Below are 16,700 nucleotides of genomic sequence, written 5' to 3' on the forward strand. Positions count from 1 at the left end.
ATCTGTATCCCCCATGGCTGCTGGCAGCGTATAATCCACAGATCAACTGTACAAGGAAATTAGGGCCATAAAAAACAGAGTGGGGCCTCTTTTCTTCTTCGTTCAATTCTTTTCAAACAGTTCGGGCAGGAAGGAAGCGACGTGGCTTATCAGAGAAGGAGACCTGAGAGCGAAACGGGAGGGCAACAGGCGTGCAGAGTTTCTATGAATAAGCAGAGAGAGAAAGTGGTTTCTAAAGACGAAGAAGAGGTAGTGGGCAAGAGCAAGAACACCGAGGGAGAGGGTGAGAGAGAGAGAGGCGGGGGGGGCTTCACAGAATGGGAGGTGTGCAGGCCAAAAGAGCCCAAATGAGAATGGCCCACTCCGGCAGAAGTTAATGACAGGGGATCAGAAAAGCAAGATTTCCATTCAACACTTTGAATTATTCAGGGTTGCAGGGCAGCCATTTGCATTGCAGATGCCTTTGCTTTCCATTCCTCTACCGCTCTCCCTCCATTCTTCCTCTCTCTCCAGCTCTCTCTCTCTCTCTGTCTCGAGCGAGAGAATGGCCCTGCCTCAGGGTTAGGAGATAGACACATTCTCGGCTCCATGGAGGGAAAGCTTTGCCCATGCAAAGCAGAGGATTATCTGCCATTTCCAACAAAGCCTAGGTTCAACGGTCACTGTGGCGAGGAAACAAATAAAACAAAGGTCAGAAAACATGCATCGTAAGCCGTTAAAGCTATCTGCCAGGGCCTTGGAAATATTATGAGCACGTCATATTCCATCACAGCTTTCAGTGTACGGAAAGAGGCCCATTTTGAATTCTTAGCGTGTGCACGCTAGAGGGAAGAAGAAAGAAAAAAAAGCGTGTTAAAATAGAAAAAAGAAAACTCAAAAAATGATAGTACCCTCAGACATCAAGGCAGCGACGCACCAATGTGCATGTCTGTTGACGTGGTGCCTGCCCGCTTTTGGGAAAGTGGTGGTTTGACGTCTCTGTCAGATGGAAAAGTGTGCGTGAGGATGAAATCAAACGTTTGTGAGCCCCTCGTACCATCCTACGGCACGTGTGAGCGATCTGGGTTTGTCTTTTGAGGAGAAAATGCGCCCATTCGCTGAGGGAGTTGGAGGGCTGGAGAGTGAGGAGGGGGAGGGAGGGAAGAGATGACAGAATGACATGATGACTCATCATCTGCGAGGCTCGTCTTTCACATAATAACACCCAAACTCTAGATCACGGAGATGGAGGAACGCAACGGGACATAAAGAGTAAGTCAGAGACAGCGGAGGGTGGAGACACATAGACTGCTCAACGACAAGGTCTGAAAGGAGGCGTTTGAGCTAAAAACAACTGGAAAAAAACTGAAATGAAGATGACAAAAGTCTCAGTGAAAGAAGTGAGACTTTGTATGTGTCAAATCTGTGTGTATGTGTGCATGTTTTGCCCCGCAGCATGCGTGTGTGTGTCTGCTGGGGGATCATTTTTGAGTTAGTAATCTAAAACCCACCACCACAGGGTGCTCTGACAGCTGTTTTCTCACAGGTTCCTTTATAACAGCATCCCTGTTTATTCATCATTTTTTTTTATTTGAGATATAAAAAGAGAGAGGGGGAAGAAAGAAAGAGCATCCAGAGTCGTGACCCTGCTGCCTTGCTCGGATGTGTGCGGCAATGAGGCAGCGACAGCCACAGGACAGAATAGATTATGACTTCGTCTCTGCCGATAATGAACCCGTAACAAGTACGGGGCCAGTGGTGTGGCGTGGTGCCAGTCAGCACTCTTTGCGCACTGCTGTTTTCGGAGCAGGGAGAGGGGAGGCAAGGAAGATCTCTTTAAAGCCACCCACTTTCTGTATCTATCATCGGGGGAGCGCAGAGATGGCTGAACTGGTTCAATCAAGATGGTGATAAGATGAGGAAAGCTGCCGACTCTGCAGCTCTCAAGGAGCGAGGCTTAGCTTAGCGCTGCCCATGGGGTTGGATGGAGAGAGGGAGACGGTCCCCACCGAGAGCTTTGCGTGCGGTCGTTTGGTGTGTGGGCTTTTTCAGCACAGGGTCCTAATAACTGCACAAACTCTGTCACTGAACTGCTGGCGAGATGAATAGCAAGCTTGTGTATGTGTTTGGTGTGGCTAAAGGAGAGCGGTGCTCTGGGGATTGCCTCTCCAGCCAGAGGTCAAACCACATCTCCTGAGATCAATAAAGCTGTGTAATGTGTCCAGGGCCTAATGGGAGATCCACTGCAGCTATTTACACAACGTAAAACAAACACACACACACACACGCGCGCTGCTGCAAAGTCCAGCAAAGCAGCACCTCACTAAAACTATTAAGTATACTACACTATATGAGTATTAAACCCCCTCCTAATTTTTGTGCTGTGATTGTAATAGCGGAGAGACAGTATTTGTTTTCAGTAAAATTTGAGTGAACTAAATATGTAAATCTATCCTTTTAGGAATAGATTTACATATTTAGTTCACTCAAAATGCATTCCTATTTTTCCTGTTCTCCTGCACAACCACGATCCCTTTTTCTCGAGGGAATCTCACCGATAAGAGCCTCAAAGCAGTTGGCCATGGCGTGTCGCAGGTCCGACTCCCGGCACAGATCTGGTCCGTGAGCGTAGAGCATGAAGCGATCCAACTCCAGTTTCTGTAATAGACAAACACATTCATATCAGTGCGCCGCCACCGACACATCGGTAATAGCCTCTTGGAGAAAAAAAAAAAAGTAATAGCATTTTTTGGTATTGCACATTTTCATAGGCTCTCCATGGAAAAAAGGAAATAAAGGGGCCAAAAAACTCGAGGGAAATGAAAAAGATTGCCTGCCCTTGCTGGAAAAGGTTCTACTTCATGGCACTGACAGATGTGCCCATGTGTTGTCCAGCTGTGGCATGATGCACTAAGCCGGCACGGGAGGAAAATGTTCACACACGTGCATACAATGCACGCACAAAATTCCGCGCACACGTACATGGACACGCACACACACGCGCTAGATAATCCCAAGATAAATTGTGAAATAGTCCAGTGGTGACCTTCAAACCACTTTTTACAATAGGTATGCATATTAGAGGAACTGAAGAGACAAAAAAACCTGATATTGAATGTATTATTAATCACCAATATGCTATCTTATAAAATAAATGTATTATTAAAATAACAATGTCAAATGTCCTATTTATCTCTGTGGTACTATGTTCCTGTATTATTAAATACCTGTATTTAACATACCTCTCACTGTGTGTGTGTGTGTGTGTTTATATTATATGTGCAAATATATTCAATGTATATTTAGTTGTATATTAATCTATACAAGCTCAATCCAGCCCCTGCTGCTGTACAGTACACAGTATTGTATTGAACACAATATTAACGACTAATGTACAGTATAATACTGAGCACTATAACTGTACAGTGTATTTTTGAAACATAGTGTGGTCCTAATTTCTACTTTTGTCTCTATTTTGTGAGACTTTATTTTATTCTATTTATTTTTTTATTTTTTATTTTTTTAAATTCTACTGTCTCTATTGCCTTTCCAAAGGCTTCTCCACCTTTTATAATGATTTAGGGCTTTTGGAGAGTTTTCTTGTGATAGAACCTGGGCTGGGTCCAGAAACAATTGCTGAGGTGGGCAATTACTTGTGACCATCGGACAGACTAAGAGGACCTGCTTGGAAAAAATGTCAAACTCTCCCCTAATTGACCCAACAACTACAACCAAGCTACTCTTGAAGAAGGCACTGAACTTCCAGTGGAGCTGGTTGTACTGGTCAACTCTAAAGCTGTGTGAGAATAAAGCTAACTATAAAAACTATAAATGTTCAGTCTAATAATAATAATAATAATAATGATTATATTTAGCTTCCATTTAATGTTAATAAATGCAGTGAAGTGTGAGACTGTGGGTCAGTCAAACTTTCTGCAACTATTTATTTGTGCCACGTCAAAAGTAGCCCAACTTGATTTTACTGGCTGTGCACCACAGACAAATTTGCGGCAAAAAAAACAGTCAGGGTGCTATTTAATTATGCCTGGTAACTGTTGGTGGTATCCTACCCCCCGTGATTGCACACACAAATTAAGTCACAATTCATAAATACTCCAACTCAGAGGGAACCCGTTCGGACTTTCAAGCCTTCCAAGTGAAGTGGCGGATTGTGCCGTCGCTCGCTGAAGATATTTTTTTGAAAGATAATTGCGAGTGTTCTTGAGCAGACGGCTTTAGAGGAGCCTGGTAAACAACTTGGCAACGCCAAACGCTGTATCACACTCACTTTACCGCGAGCGGTAAATTGAAACAAGCCAAACTGCTACACAGCACTAATGCAGATTCGGGCGGCTGCATCTTTGTATTCAGCAGGGAGCAACATGAAAGATTGAAGTTTTTAATTGCTTTCTCCACATCCCGGGACGATTATTGTTGTGTTCTTTACAAACGTGCCAGTGAGCGCGGCTTGGCTGTACAACGCTGCCAGCGAGAGAGAGAGAGAGAAGGAGCGAAGCAAGGGGGCCTAGCGATAACAGGAACTGGAGAGTGTTTCAGGAAGACCTCTAGGGGCCCACAGGGACCCCAGCCGCACTAGTCTAGTCCTCCAAAACAACAACCTTTTAACTCCAATTACAAACCTGAGGGGGCAAAAAAAAAAAGAAGGGAAGGGATGGCAGCAAGACAAAATTACTCTTTTTCCCCAGTGCCCCCTTAGAAAGAATCAAAGTCATAACGGCAAGACAGAAAACAATAACACTGTCTCAAACATGTTCTCCTGTCAGTTCGCAGAACTTGCACTGCTTTGACCCTACAGACGGAGGACTTGTTATGAGTTTACCTTGGCTAGCATGGCTAAGTGCTGGTTCTGTACGATGGCTGTCCTGTAGGTGGCCAAGCCGCCCTCCTCTAAACTGGGAAAAAGGTAGTACAAGTGGACACTGTGGACAGAGAAAATGAAAACAGATTAGAACAGCTGAAGAACAAGTCACTGGATCTCACATGTCATGGCTTCACATCTTTAGTTGGAGAATATTCATTTTAGGGCTGTGTATTGGCAAGAATCTGGCGATACGATACGTATCACGATACATGGGTCACGATTCAATATATTGCAATATATTTCGATACTGCGCGTAAGGCGATATAATGGGATTTTTTTTTAAAGGTCCCATGGCATGAAAATTTCACTTTATGAGGTTTTTTAACATTAATATGAGTTCCCCCAGCCTGTCTATGGTCCCCCAGTGGCTAGAAATGGTGATAGTGTAAACCGAGCCCTGGGTATCCTGCTCTGCCTTTGAGAAAATGAAAGCTCAGATGGGCCGATCTGGAATCTTGCTCCTTATGAGGTCATAAGGGGAAAGGTTACCTCCCCTTTCTCTGCTTTGCCCGACCAGAGAATTTGGCCCACCCATGAGAGAGAGACATCATGGCTTTCAAACAAGCAAAGTGGCAGTTGGTCAAGGCCACACCCCCTAGCAGTAGGGGATTTAAACACAACATAAACGTGACTTACGTGAATTTTTGCTCGTAAACAAAAAAAAAATCAAAAATAAAATCGATAGTGTTTTTAAAAATCTATGCGGTATTGCAAAATAAAATATCGCGACACTCAAGTGCATCGATTTTTTCTTACACCCCTAATTCATTTGTTTTTTACTTTCTTGTCTGAATACAAAGATAAGTATTCATACATCAAACCTAAGTAAAATTGGCAGAGAAATATGACATCACACAATCAAACAATAATAAGACTGTAATGAAGTAAAGCGGGTGTACAACTTTCTGAAATGTATAGTTTGTCTGTTTGTTTGTTTATTGTTTGCACACATTCATATGAAAAAAAATATAACAACACAGCATAAATCGCAACATATCTCTTTCACGTAGAAAGAGAAAAAGTGTGTGCTGGAGAGGTCAGAAACCCGTGAGGGGAGGGGGGCTTATAGCGAAACCTCACCAGGTCACTAGAACCTAATTTACAGGAAATATAAATAAAAATAAAAACAAAGGACATGAAATAAACTCAATACGGCGACATTTGAATAAGAAAAATAATAATAATTACAGGCTTAAACTCAATTTGGTGAAAATAAAATGATGATAATAAAAGGAACAAAATAACAAGACTTATGATTACAGAAGAAGGCAGGCGATTTGAATAATAACATTCAGATAGAATATTGTTAGATATATGTTTAACTTGCCTCATTCTGCATTTACTAATTTTGTCAAGACCACCTAATTACTTTCCAGCAGACCATTCCAGGTCTATGTTGGAACCCAGAAATGGCCTCAGACGCTTCAGTAGTTCCACAGCTGGGTTCCGGGCGAGCAGGTTCCATTTTCATTACGGTCCAGCATCTCCCTAACCACAGCGTATCATTTGATTTCATTTGAATTAAAACAGACCATTTAATTCAGTCATTTCTAATCAATGCAAATAGAGGAAAGCAGGTGGTGTTCCATTTTCCAAAATCACGAGAGGTCTATTTGTCAGGGTATTGTGATCTTAGTGTGAAAACAAAGCACTTGGAATTAATAAAAAAAAAAAACACTTAGTGTAATGAAAAATAATTAGACCAGAGACTCTTGGTTTGCTGGCAAAAGTGTCAGTCACAGAGAGCGGCTAACTGGGCCACTTAGCATTCTTCAGGTACAGAAACATTGTTTGTGTTCCTCCGTTTTTGAATCAGAAGCTTGTCCTTTTAAAATAAAGATACATTCACAAAGAAAATGGCCTTCAAATATATTGGTGCAGTAAACTATCGACCCCACTAACAGTGCAGTGCATCAAGGGCTCATTAAAGGTCCTATGACATGCTGCTTTTTGGATGCTTTTATATAGACCTTAGTGGTCCCCTAATACTTCATCTGAAGTCTCTTTCCTGAAATTCAGCCTTGGTGCAGAATTACAGCCACTAGAGCCAGTCCCACAATGAGCTTTCCTTATGATGTGCCATTTCTGTGTCTGTAGCTTTAAATGCTATTGAGGAGGGGGGGGGAGGAGGGGGGGTAATGGCCTTGACCAACTGCCATGCTTCGCTTGTTTTCAAGCCATGTCGTCTCTCTCTCATGGGCGGGCCAAATTCTCTGGGTGGACAAAGCAGAGAAGAGGAGGTAACCTTTCCCCTTATGACGTCATGAAGGGAAGATTCCAGATCGGCCCATCTGAGCTTTCATTTTCTCAAAAGGCAGAGCAGGATACCCAGGGCTCGGTTTACACCTATCACCATTTCTAGCCACTGGGGGACCATAGGCATGCTAGGGGAACGCATATTAATGTTAAAAAACCTCATAAAGTGAAACTGTCAAGTCATGGGACCTTTAAGTGAAGATACAAACTGTAGCTCTCATGTACCTTTCCTCACATGTTCTGCAGCAGTGGTTCTTAAACGTTATGGGTAAAAAAAAATCCCAAAATCACATGTGATGTTTACTCACAACACTATGTTCTTAATGCTTTTCCAAAGGCGATTTACAGTTTGCCTTTTCAGGCCTTTAACTTTAATAAGCATGATTAATTCCAACAATTACCTAAACTTCCCTTATGAAATATTTACTTTTCTGAAGGATGAGAAATATTGCATGTGGACAAATTTTTTTTACATCATCTGAGGAACCTTTAAAAAAATATCATGTCGTGACCCCCCTCTGTTCAACACTAACTCCCTGTGTTGGGGCTATTCAAATGTGCAAAATGTTCTGCTGGCTGGACAGCAGAGGCACAGATAGCCTCCAAGGGCAGCGCACAAGGCAGTTGGCTGGTTCTACTGTACCCATTTAACTGGACAAGAGGCTGATAAATAATTCAGAGGGCCAGAGCGTAGGCCAAGGATGTCTCGTCAGACGCTAACAATCAAAGGAAGGAAGGAAGAGGGGGAGGAAGGAGGGAAAGTGGCAAAACATGCCCAGAGATATCCAGGGAAACACAGGCTAACCACCTTCTTTGTAACACTGCTCTTGCTGCATAAGAAGCTGAAGCAGTGTCCTGTGTAACCCAGTGTCAGTTCCTATTAAGGTTTAATCCCGCTCCTGAATGTTCACTGTTGTGGAAGTGTTAGCATTGAGGGTTACGAATTAGATTTTGGTAGTAGAAGATATGCTGCTGGGCAAATGGAAGTCGCATGAAAATCTATTCTTCCTTTTCTTTTTGCAAATTATGTGTGAAAAGTACTGCACGCTGTGGCGAGAGAGTGAGCCCTTTTCTTATATTTTCATGCGGTAATATCCATTCAGAGGAGGCGGTACGGTGGGTAGGAGGGCACTACCTTGCTAGGCAGTATGTGAGATTAAATAATAGCTACATATAATTAGCACTGTGCTTAGGTAAGTGCCGGGCAGCAATGTCCGCACTCACCTGGGAGTCAATAACACAGTCAGCAGTCCAGACAGCAATTCCAGACAGCTAATTGCAAGTTGTCATGGAGAATTTCAGGCCGTTAAAAGGGGTGGGGGAATTACATCCCGGTACCAATTACCAGTAAATCACTGTCTTGAATGAGTCGAAAGTATGGAGAAGAGCGTGGCTGTGACAGACACGGATAGATGTAGACAATGAGAGAGAGGGAGAAATCAAGTTAGAGGGGGAGAAAGAAACGAGCGGAGAAACGAAAGGCCGATAGTGTCGTAGTCGGCTTCAATTAGCCGCTGTGTCTATCATAGAAGTGCGAGCGCTTTCTCACCTGGTGAGGAACTCGACAACAGCATCGCCCAGGAACTCCAGTCTCTCGTTGTGATTGATCCTAAAGGTGAGGAGGAGACGGGAGGAACGGCAGAGATGTGAGGACAGTTGAACAAGTAGCGAGAAAGAGAGACTTCAGGCACGCACTATCTCACGCACAGATGCTCAGCTGATCAGCGCTCTGAGAAAGAAACAGCAGCTCGCATTCAATAGTAAGTAGCCGTTGCCCTTAAAATTAGCTCATTTCATTTCCCCTGTGATATCGCTTCCTTTCACAGTTGAAGTTAATTTTCTTGTCAGCAGGCCTGCCGGGTATATTAATCACAAGGATCGTCCTTTTGATTGCCCCTGTGGTCAGTGATAGCATGAACAGATACGTGCCTGCAGGCAGCCTACCTGGAAGGGGAGGGGTCATCCTGCCCCAGACGAGACATGATGTTAATCAACGTGTTGATTCCTGAAAATAAATCCACCAGGGTGGAGAGGTGAGGGACCGTAGTAGACAAGAGTAGTCATTTGACAGTAAGAATGGAAACGAGACAGTGAGAGAATGGGATACAAAGGCAAAAATGACCCACCCTTCTTCCTCATGTACATGTGGTGGACCTTCCTGTCTCCGTACTTGGGCTGGCGGATGCCACAGTTGGACAGCGAGTTGCGGGCATGATCAGGATTCATACCAAAGTTGAGGTGGTGACTGGGGTGAGTCATGGCCAGCTGGAGGAGAGGATAAGGGAGTTAGCAGATAGGAGTAAAGTCACACTTTAACCCATGAACCTTTCTAGGAACTCAGGAACTTCACCTGTGTTTAAACTTCAGTCTTCTTTTACTGTAGGCCCTGTGCTGTATTTCCTACACCCCCAAAAATGTCGATTTGTTGGCCCTGTGGCACAGTTTGCAGCACTGACCCTTGCTGGCTGGTCTACTACAAGCCTGGTGGCTGCTACAACTTGTGTACAGCATTCAAAATGTGCGCCGTTATCCCCATATTTCAACGGTACATCGCCTCCTCCCTCTCTTTGATAGACGGCTTTTCAATCCGCCTTCCAGTGTGGCCATTCGAAACCAGGATTGGGCATCGAGAACCGATTCCTACTTGGAATCGTTTCAAAAATTACAATTCCAATAGAATCGTTTCTTTATTGGAATTGTTTGGAATCGTTTCGAGGATTTGGTTTCAAATCCGATCATCGCTTCCCAATTTAACATGCATACGTTTTGGTTTCCGAAGCGGCCAAGACATTTTCTGTTGCAGCCTTGGAGCACAGTAAGCAGCGCTCTAGTCTGGCTTTATTTTACACTGAAAGGCCTGTAAAACTGCAAACCACCATTGAATCAAAATAAAACTTTCCTCTTATTTGTGAAAATAGGAATGTGACCCGCTTCAACTCCACCCCTCAAAGAATCGAGAATGGATAAGAACCGGAATTGAAACGAAGAATCGGAATTGGAATCAGAACTGTTCAAATCCAAACGAGGCCCACCCTATTTGAAACAACTATAAACATTTTTGATTTTCAAAGAGGTCAGACAACATGTGCGGCAGCAGAGGTATCGCAGATGAATGAAAGAATACCAAATCCAAAAATAAAAATGTTACTTCTCATTCATTCAAAATGGATTTTTTTTTGGACATTTTCTTGCCTTTGTGGCATTTTCAGTCTCTCATTTCAGCTCTGCTTCCCAACTTCTACTCAAACAACAAGGTCGCTTCTTCCCTTGTCACAGAGGGCCAAAAGTGTACACAGTGAGCAACAAAAGCCAAATTGACAGCGTTTAGACATCAACGACGAATGGACCGACCCCAGGCCCTGTGAAAACCCTCCACAGATCCTACGCGTTCCATTTCCTCTTTTGGATAATGACTCATTACAAACGGTAACACTGGTCAAAGCAAATCAGAAAAGCAGTTTAATAATGTTGGATCAGCAATCGCTCGAATGAAAAGAGGAGAGGGAGCTGGATTTAGGTAAGCCACTGAAAAAGAGAGGGAGTGCCAAACCCCCCCCCCCACCGCCTCATTGTCCAGGTGAAGTTGTCTGTAAGAAAATTAATGACTTAAACTTTCAAACCTGGAAAGAGAGGCAAAAGTGGGAATCTAAGGTATAATAACCCTGAAGGAAACGTATTAGTCGACATTCAGCTTTGTTCGAAAAGAGGAGCTGCTGTGCCTAGAAAGACTGCCGCGGCTCAACATCTCAGACTCGCTGAGGGAAGAAAAAGGAAAAAGATAGGGCTCAGTAGGATATGTCAAGCCTTTATCAATCTTACATTAGGAGAATGTTAATCTTAGTCCAAAAAAACTCCAACTACGCCCCCCTGGGCTTGCTTTTCAAAATGCTTGTCTCCTTTCAGCCAACTTCAAATCAATTTCAAGCTCCAATGAGATATATATGTAAAACGTTGACAGAGAGGTTTCAATATTTATAGTTGCTCAAAAGGCCTTCAGCTTTGTAGCACAGAACACAGAGGCGACAAATTCAACAGCAATTGTATTTTTTCTTTGGTTAAGAGGAACAGCATTTTTTTTTTGTGGGAGAAAAAAAAAAAAGCTAGTTATTTGACATGACACAAGCAGAAATCTTGCAATTCTCAGTGCCGTCTTGACAGTTTGATAAAAAAATATAAATAAAAAAAACAACCACGACATCTACTTCCAATTTCAATTCCCCCAGTGTGCGATGTCAGACCCAAGTCTGCTACACAGCCTCAACTATACAGAGTTGGGTACACTAAAGGAAACGCATCAAGACAAATACATCAGTTATTCTTTAAACACTGCAGGTCCTCAACAGTATTGGCTATTAAGCTGAATCTGTTGGGAGGATTGACGTCTGCAACTGTTCCTGTCAACATAATGACGGCGTAAAGTATTGGAGGGATTTGGATTTAGTGATCATTGCCTCGGCTGCTGCTCAACTGCCTTTGGCTAAACGGGAATAAACATCATCGCTCAGTCGAGAGCAACAGACTTGACTGGAAAGAGTGTTCTTGAACCCGCATGCAGGGAAACTGGTGGGCAAACTGCCTGCTTGGCAAACAGCACCCAAAGATGTCAGTAACGCGTACTTCATTATTTGATATACACAGGTAAATGAGGACTGAGGAGGGGGTAAAGAAAAGAGGGAGCAGACTGGGATCACTTGAAATATCTGAATATCTGACACTCTGCATTGTAGAAGACATTGTAATAAAAATGTGCTTTACAAAAAAACGTCCTTTTATAAATTGGTATTTGGATGGCAAACAATCACACCAGTGACATCCAACAACTTGCAACAGCCGAAACATGCCAACTGCTTTGGTTGTGTGGTTTGGATATTTATGTGGAACAGAGGCTTAAATATGGAAAAGGAATTTTGAACAATTTAGCCAATTGGCAAAAGTGTGGATCTTCTCGAGTATTTAGCCACTTTTTTTCATCATGTTCTTCTCACAATTCGGCAAAGTGTTAGTTTTATTGCTAGCATGCATATATGACTGATTTATAGTGTGCTTTGTCAGTGAGGCTATGGTTTAGATTTTGTCTCCGTGCGCGTGATGGTTAGCTGACTAGGCTAATGTTCGGTTTTAGCCAAAGCTTTGTTAACTGCTGGGTCTGTGTCTGCATCACACAACATATTTTAGTCCACGTAAGCCATGCCTTGCATTATATCATAATATGTTACATTTTTCATCAGCTATAAGGAGTATCCAAATATTCGCACAGAAATGCATGCAAAATATTCAAAGCCTGTAAAATGGTATTCAGGCCAGCCCTATTTGAAATAGATGGACACCTCAATCACATGGCTGGGCATGCATCGCCATGAATAACAAAACAAATAAAATATGCTGGTAGTCTTGTACGCAGAGTCACAGCCGCTTTCTTGGGGGCACACAAACAAAAGCATGCAATATCAGAGCCGGGGCTGAGGACTTGTACGGTTAAATTATTGAGATCCTCTGTGATGCCTCTCATTCTGTCAGCATGGGTCAAAAGTGAGGAATGGCGATGAAGCAACAGGGGGTGGGGGTAGGATTATGAGGGTCTGGTGTATGTGGGAATGCGGGAGCATGTGGCGACCACGAACACATGTCTCTCCAACCCCAACCCAACACGTTTTAAATGTTTAACAGGGAGGATCTCAGAAGAGGAGCTTCAAAGGGCCGCAGCTCCACTGCCAGGCGGGGGGGGGGCTTCCACTCTCAGGCTGGGTTTATGTCAGTTGTCTCATGCCACGAGCACAATGCCATTCTGCACTGAAATAGCAGGTATGTTGCTGCAGAGAATCAAATGACGTTCTCATGGCTTTGCTGATTGAATATAGTACAGTGATGATTAACATTCAGGACATATGTTCTCCTTGCAGTTTTGATTCACAGATATGCGTTCATTAAAACATTACAGAGAATGAGCTGGAAACAAGCATTGATTCTGTACAGACCCACCAAACTCTGTTCCCAAGACGATCTGCTGCTTTCATCTCTTCCAAGAAAAAATATGAAAAAAAATAATGGGAGTACAGCTCATTACCCATCAAAGCTGGAACAAAAATTCCCATCCTGAAATACCAATTCAACTGTCCCAAACCAAGAACGACAGCCAAAGTCCTGTTCCTCTGTAGTAATACTTCTCTAAGTATAACCTAAACTATGTCTCATCAGGACTGGACTGTGTGTTCAAAATGTCAAAATATCAACATCAAAATATTTCCAAAACTTTAGTGCTGTGTTTTGACTATTACTATAATGTTAAGGCGCATCATTGCCTGCTTTTTGTTTCATTTTTTGCCAGAAATGTCATTTTCATTTAAAAAGGCATGTATCCACAACACGCAGTTGCACAGAGGCGTTTATCTGATTCTCCGGGGAAAACTCCAGCATGGCCACGCTCACCCTAGTGCTCCTTAGTAACCCTGTGCAACTTAAGTCCTCAAAAGGAGAGCACCCAGACCCTATTCAAGAGTTGTTTTCTAGAGCTGGTACGGTGCATGAAAGGTGAGGCCAAATATAGTACATCTAGTTGGTACCACTCTACCTCCCACACTCCTTTTCCCTCAGAGTGGACTGTGGGCGTACACGATGGCAGCGCCAAGCTACTTCTTTTCAGCCTGAGCCTGATCAGGCACCATGTGCTACTTCACGGAGAGCGTCGACTTGGATTTACAGGAGTTAAAAAAAAGGTTCCAGTGGTGGCCGGGTTAGCTCAGTTGGTAGAGCAGGCGCACATATATAGAGGTTTACTCCTCGACGCAGCGGCTGCAAGTTTGACTCCGACCTGCGGCCCTTTGCTGCATGTCATTCCCCCCTCTCTCTCCCCTTTCATGTCTCCATCTGCCCTGTGGAAATAAAGGCCTTGAAATGCCCTAAAAAAATAATAAAATGTTCCAGTGGTGTCTAACTAAAACGACAGAGTATCTGTCCTTGGTTTTTATCGACAACCGTTCATCCGATCATCTTCACACATGCCGGGTCTATTGCTGCTGACGTCCTAAGGAATTGTAGCGTTGAGTGCGAGCCCTTGAGGTCTACAGGACATATTTATTAGTAGTGCAAAACTATGTAGTGTATTGAAAGGGGACCCCTATTAACTCTTACACCTCCGACTGGCATCCTGGCTAGCTACAATACATTCAAGAACAGATGAAGAAAGAGAGACCGGAGATGTGACATTGTAACAAACCTGAACATTTCAACCATCAGCGATGTAACTGATGTTCTTGGAAACAGCCTTGTCTCAAATAGCTGTTTACATTTTGAAGGGGAACTGCACTACTGGCAATACAAAACAAAACCTTAAAAACCTTCAAACCATTGCTTAAACATAAAACACTCTTCACAACGTTTACAACACTCACTCCCTATAGCTAAATATAGTTCTATATCTACTTTTTAGAGCTAAATTTCAAGTCTCAGGCATCTTATATACACTCAAAGGAAAGAGCAGTGTTATAACACCCATACGGTCTGTGGTTTGACATTTTTTTCATTCACCCATACACTATATACAGCTAAACCTAAATTAATTCAGAGCACACAAACAATAAATCAAAGCACAATTCATTTATAATGCAATCACAGAGTGCTACCGGATTCTCTCATGTTAGAAATGAATAAACCGCCGGTGGAAAACATTCAACTCATTAAGTGTGATGATCCTATCAGAACGGAGGCAAATGGGAAGTGATGGCGGATCTGAAATCAGTTCTGACTCGGAAAGGGCTGTTTGAACAAGCAACTACTGCAGCCGTTCTGTCCAAACCTTTCTGGGCAGAAAGTATGTGTGCTGTGGGACATTAGCTGCTGATATGTGTGTGTGTGTGTGTGTGTGTGTGTGTGTGTGTGTGTGTGTGTGTGCAGTAGATGAGGAAGGTGCTGTAAGCTCAGCAATGATGGCTCCCTACTTGGGCCATTTTAGTCCCAGTAGTGTTGAACTGCTGACAGCCATTGCTTTACACACACACACACACACACACACACACACACACACACACACACACACACACAAATGTCATGGTATTAACACCTCAGTGGACAGAGTTGCGATGCAGTCAGACGGGCAACACACACTGCAGAGGCCTGTATGTGAGCTGTCGTGATCAAAGTGATTGTTTTTCTTTTGTTTGTTTGTCTCTTTCGGAATATGAAGGAATTGAATGAGAAAGAGGGAGGGACACATCCATTAACTTTTCCCCGAGAGACAGAGATGTCAAGATCAAATGGGCGTCTCCTCAATGAAAGTGCTGCAGCTTGTCGGCCGCCGGCTGGCCTCACGGCAGGTCAGTGTTTCCTTTTTTAGCACTCGTAATGACAGGTCGTCATTATATATGCTACAAAAAGCCCAATTGTTGATCGATACGTGCAACACGCAGACATATAAACACACACAGAGAACTAAGCAGTCCTGCGCGTGCGCGCGCACACACACACACACACACACACAGCCTTGAGCAAATCTTAATGCATCCTTTCCCTTTTTAACTATGTATGGGCTACAACACATTGATTTCTTATGTATCAGGTTATGACAGCTCTTCAATATTGCTGGAGGCAGCCGTGGGGCTTACTCCAAGAGCACACAGCTTGAGGCTGCAGACCTGACAGGGGAGAGCTGGCATTACGGAGGAGGCTGCTGTTGTCCTGACTACTGTCACTGCAACTCACAGCAGACCTGTGCTGCTCGTTGCAGAGAAATGACTCAGGCCGGTGTGTGGGTTACCTTAGCTGACTCCTGAGCCCCTGTTTCCACCTGAACTACCCCTGCAGAGGTGGAATGGGCACAGTAATGAGGCAAACGCTGCCTCCCTGGATCTCTGCGAACAAGACACTCCTGCACAAAATGTTTACTTTTTTATCGGGCTATAGATATGTGCCGTGCCTAAAAGAACCGCAGGGATTTGCCTACCCATATCTATCCTGTTAGTTTATCAACTATGCCAGCCTTTAAATAATGCAGCTTGGTTTGGCGGAAAGAGTCACATCGCTTTGTAAGTAAGGAGCTGTCGTGGCTGTGCATTACCTGAAGGAGGCAGCGCTCCTTGAAGACGTAGCCAATGAGCGCATCCAGGTGCATCAGGCACTGGTGGTACCGGATATGATGGGTGAGGACAGGCAGCATCATGGCGTGCTGTGGAGGACAGAGAGAATTGGCAAAAAGGGCAAGACAAAATTGGAAAGGGGAAGAAACAGGAAGAGATAGTTATTAAGGTTCATGCCTTATACGAAAGAAGAGTAAGGGGAGCGTGTTTTGAGAGAACATGTGATGAAAAGATTGCGAGAAAGAAAGGGAGAGAGTTGATAGAGGGAACAGGCAGGGAGAAATCAATCAGCCAGTCATTATTTATTAAGTGGTGCACTGCAACAGAGAGATGAAATAATCAAAAACCCAATCGCTGCACTGTGAGAGGGAATGACAGAAAGGAGGGAAATTCACATTTGGACAGGACAGTCAAATCGAAGACCATTTCGCATTGTTGACACACTTACATTTGGACAAACACTGACAGCCCCCTCTGACCCTCATATATTGAAAGGAAAAAAAGTTTTGAGTGCA

General features: G+C 43.6%; 1 protein-coding gene across 2 annotated transcripts in view; it reads right to left on the bottom strand.

The window, feature by feature from the left end:
* Nucleotides 1-16,700, bottom strand: part of drosha (drosha ribonuclease III) — a 95,356-nt gene that overhangs the window by 43,452 nt on the left and 35,204 nt on the right. For both annotated transcript variants that reach the window (XM_031285174.2, XM_031285173.2), the window contains exons 17-22: nt 16,167-16,274; nt 9,244-9,382; nt 9,062-9,122; nt 8,667-8,726; nt 4,820-4,919; nt 2,535-2,637 (exon numbers count right to left, since the gene is read on the bottom strand). In XM_031285174.2, the coding sequence (XP_031141034.1) occupies nt 2,535-2,637; nt 4,820-4,919; nt 8,667-8,726; nt 9,062-9,122; nt 9,244-9,382; nt 16,167-16,274 (571 nt within the window). The remainder of the gene's footprint in view (nt 1-2,534; nt 2,638-4,819; nt 4,920-8,666; nt 8,727-9,061; nt 9,123-9,243; nt 9,383-16,166; nt 16,275-16,700) is intronic.

The sequence above is a fragment of the Sander lucioperca genome, chromosome 23, assembly GCF_008315115.2.
Source record: "Sander lucioperca isolate FBNREF2018 chromosome 23, SLUC_FBN_1.2, whole genome shotgun sequence".
In the NCBI taxonomy this organism is placed as follows: domain Eukaryota; kingdom Metazoa; phylum Chordata; class Actinopteri; order Perciformes; family Percidae; genus Sander; species Sander lucioperca.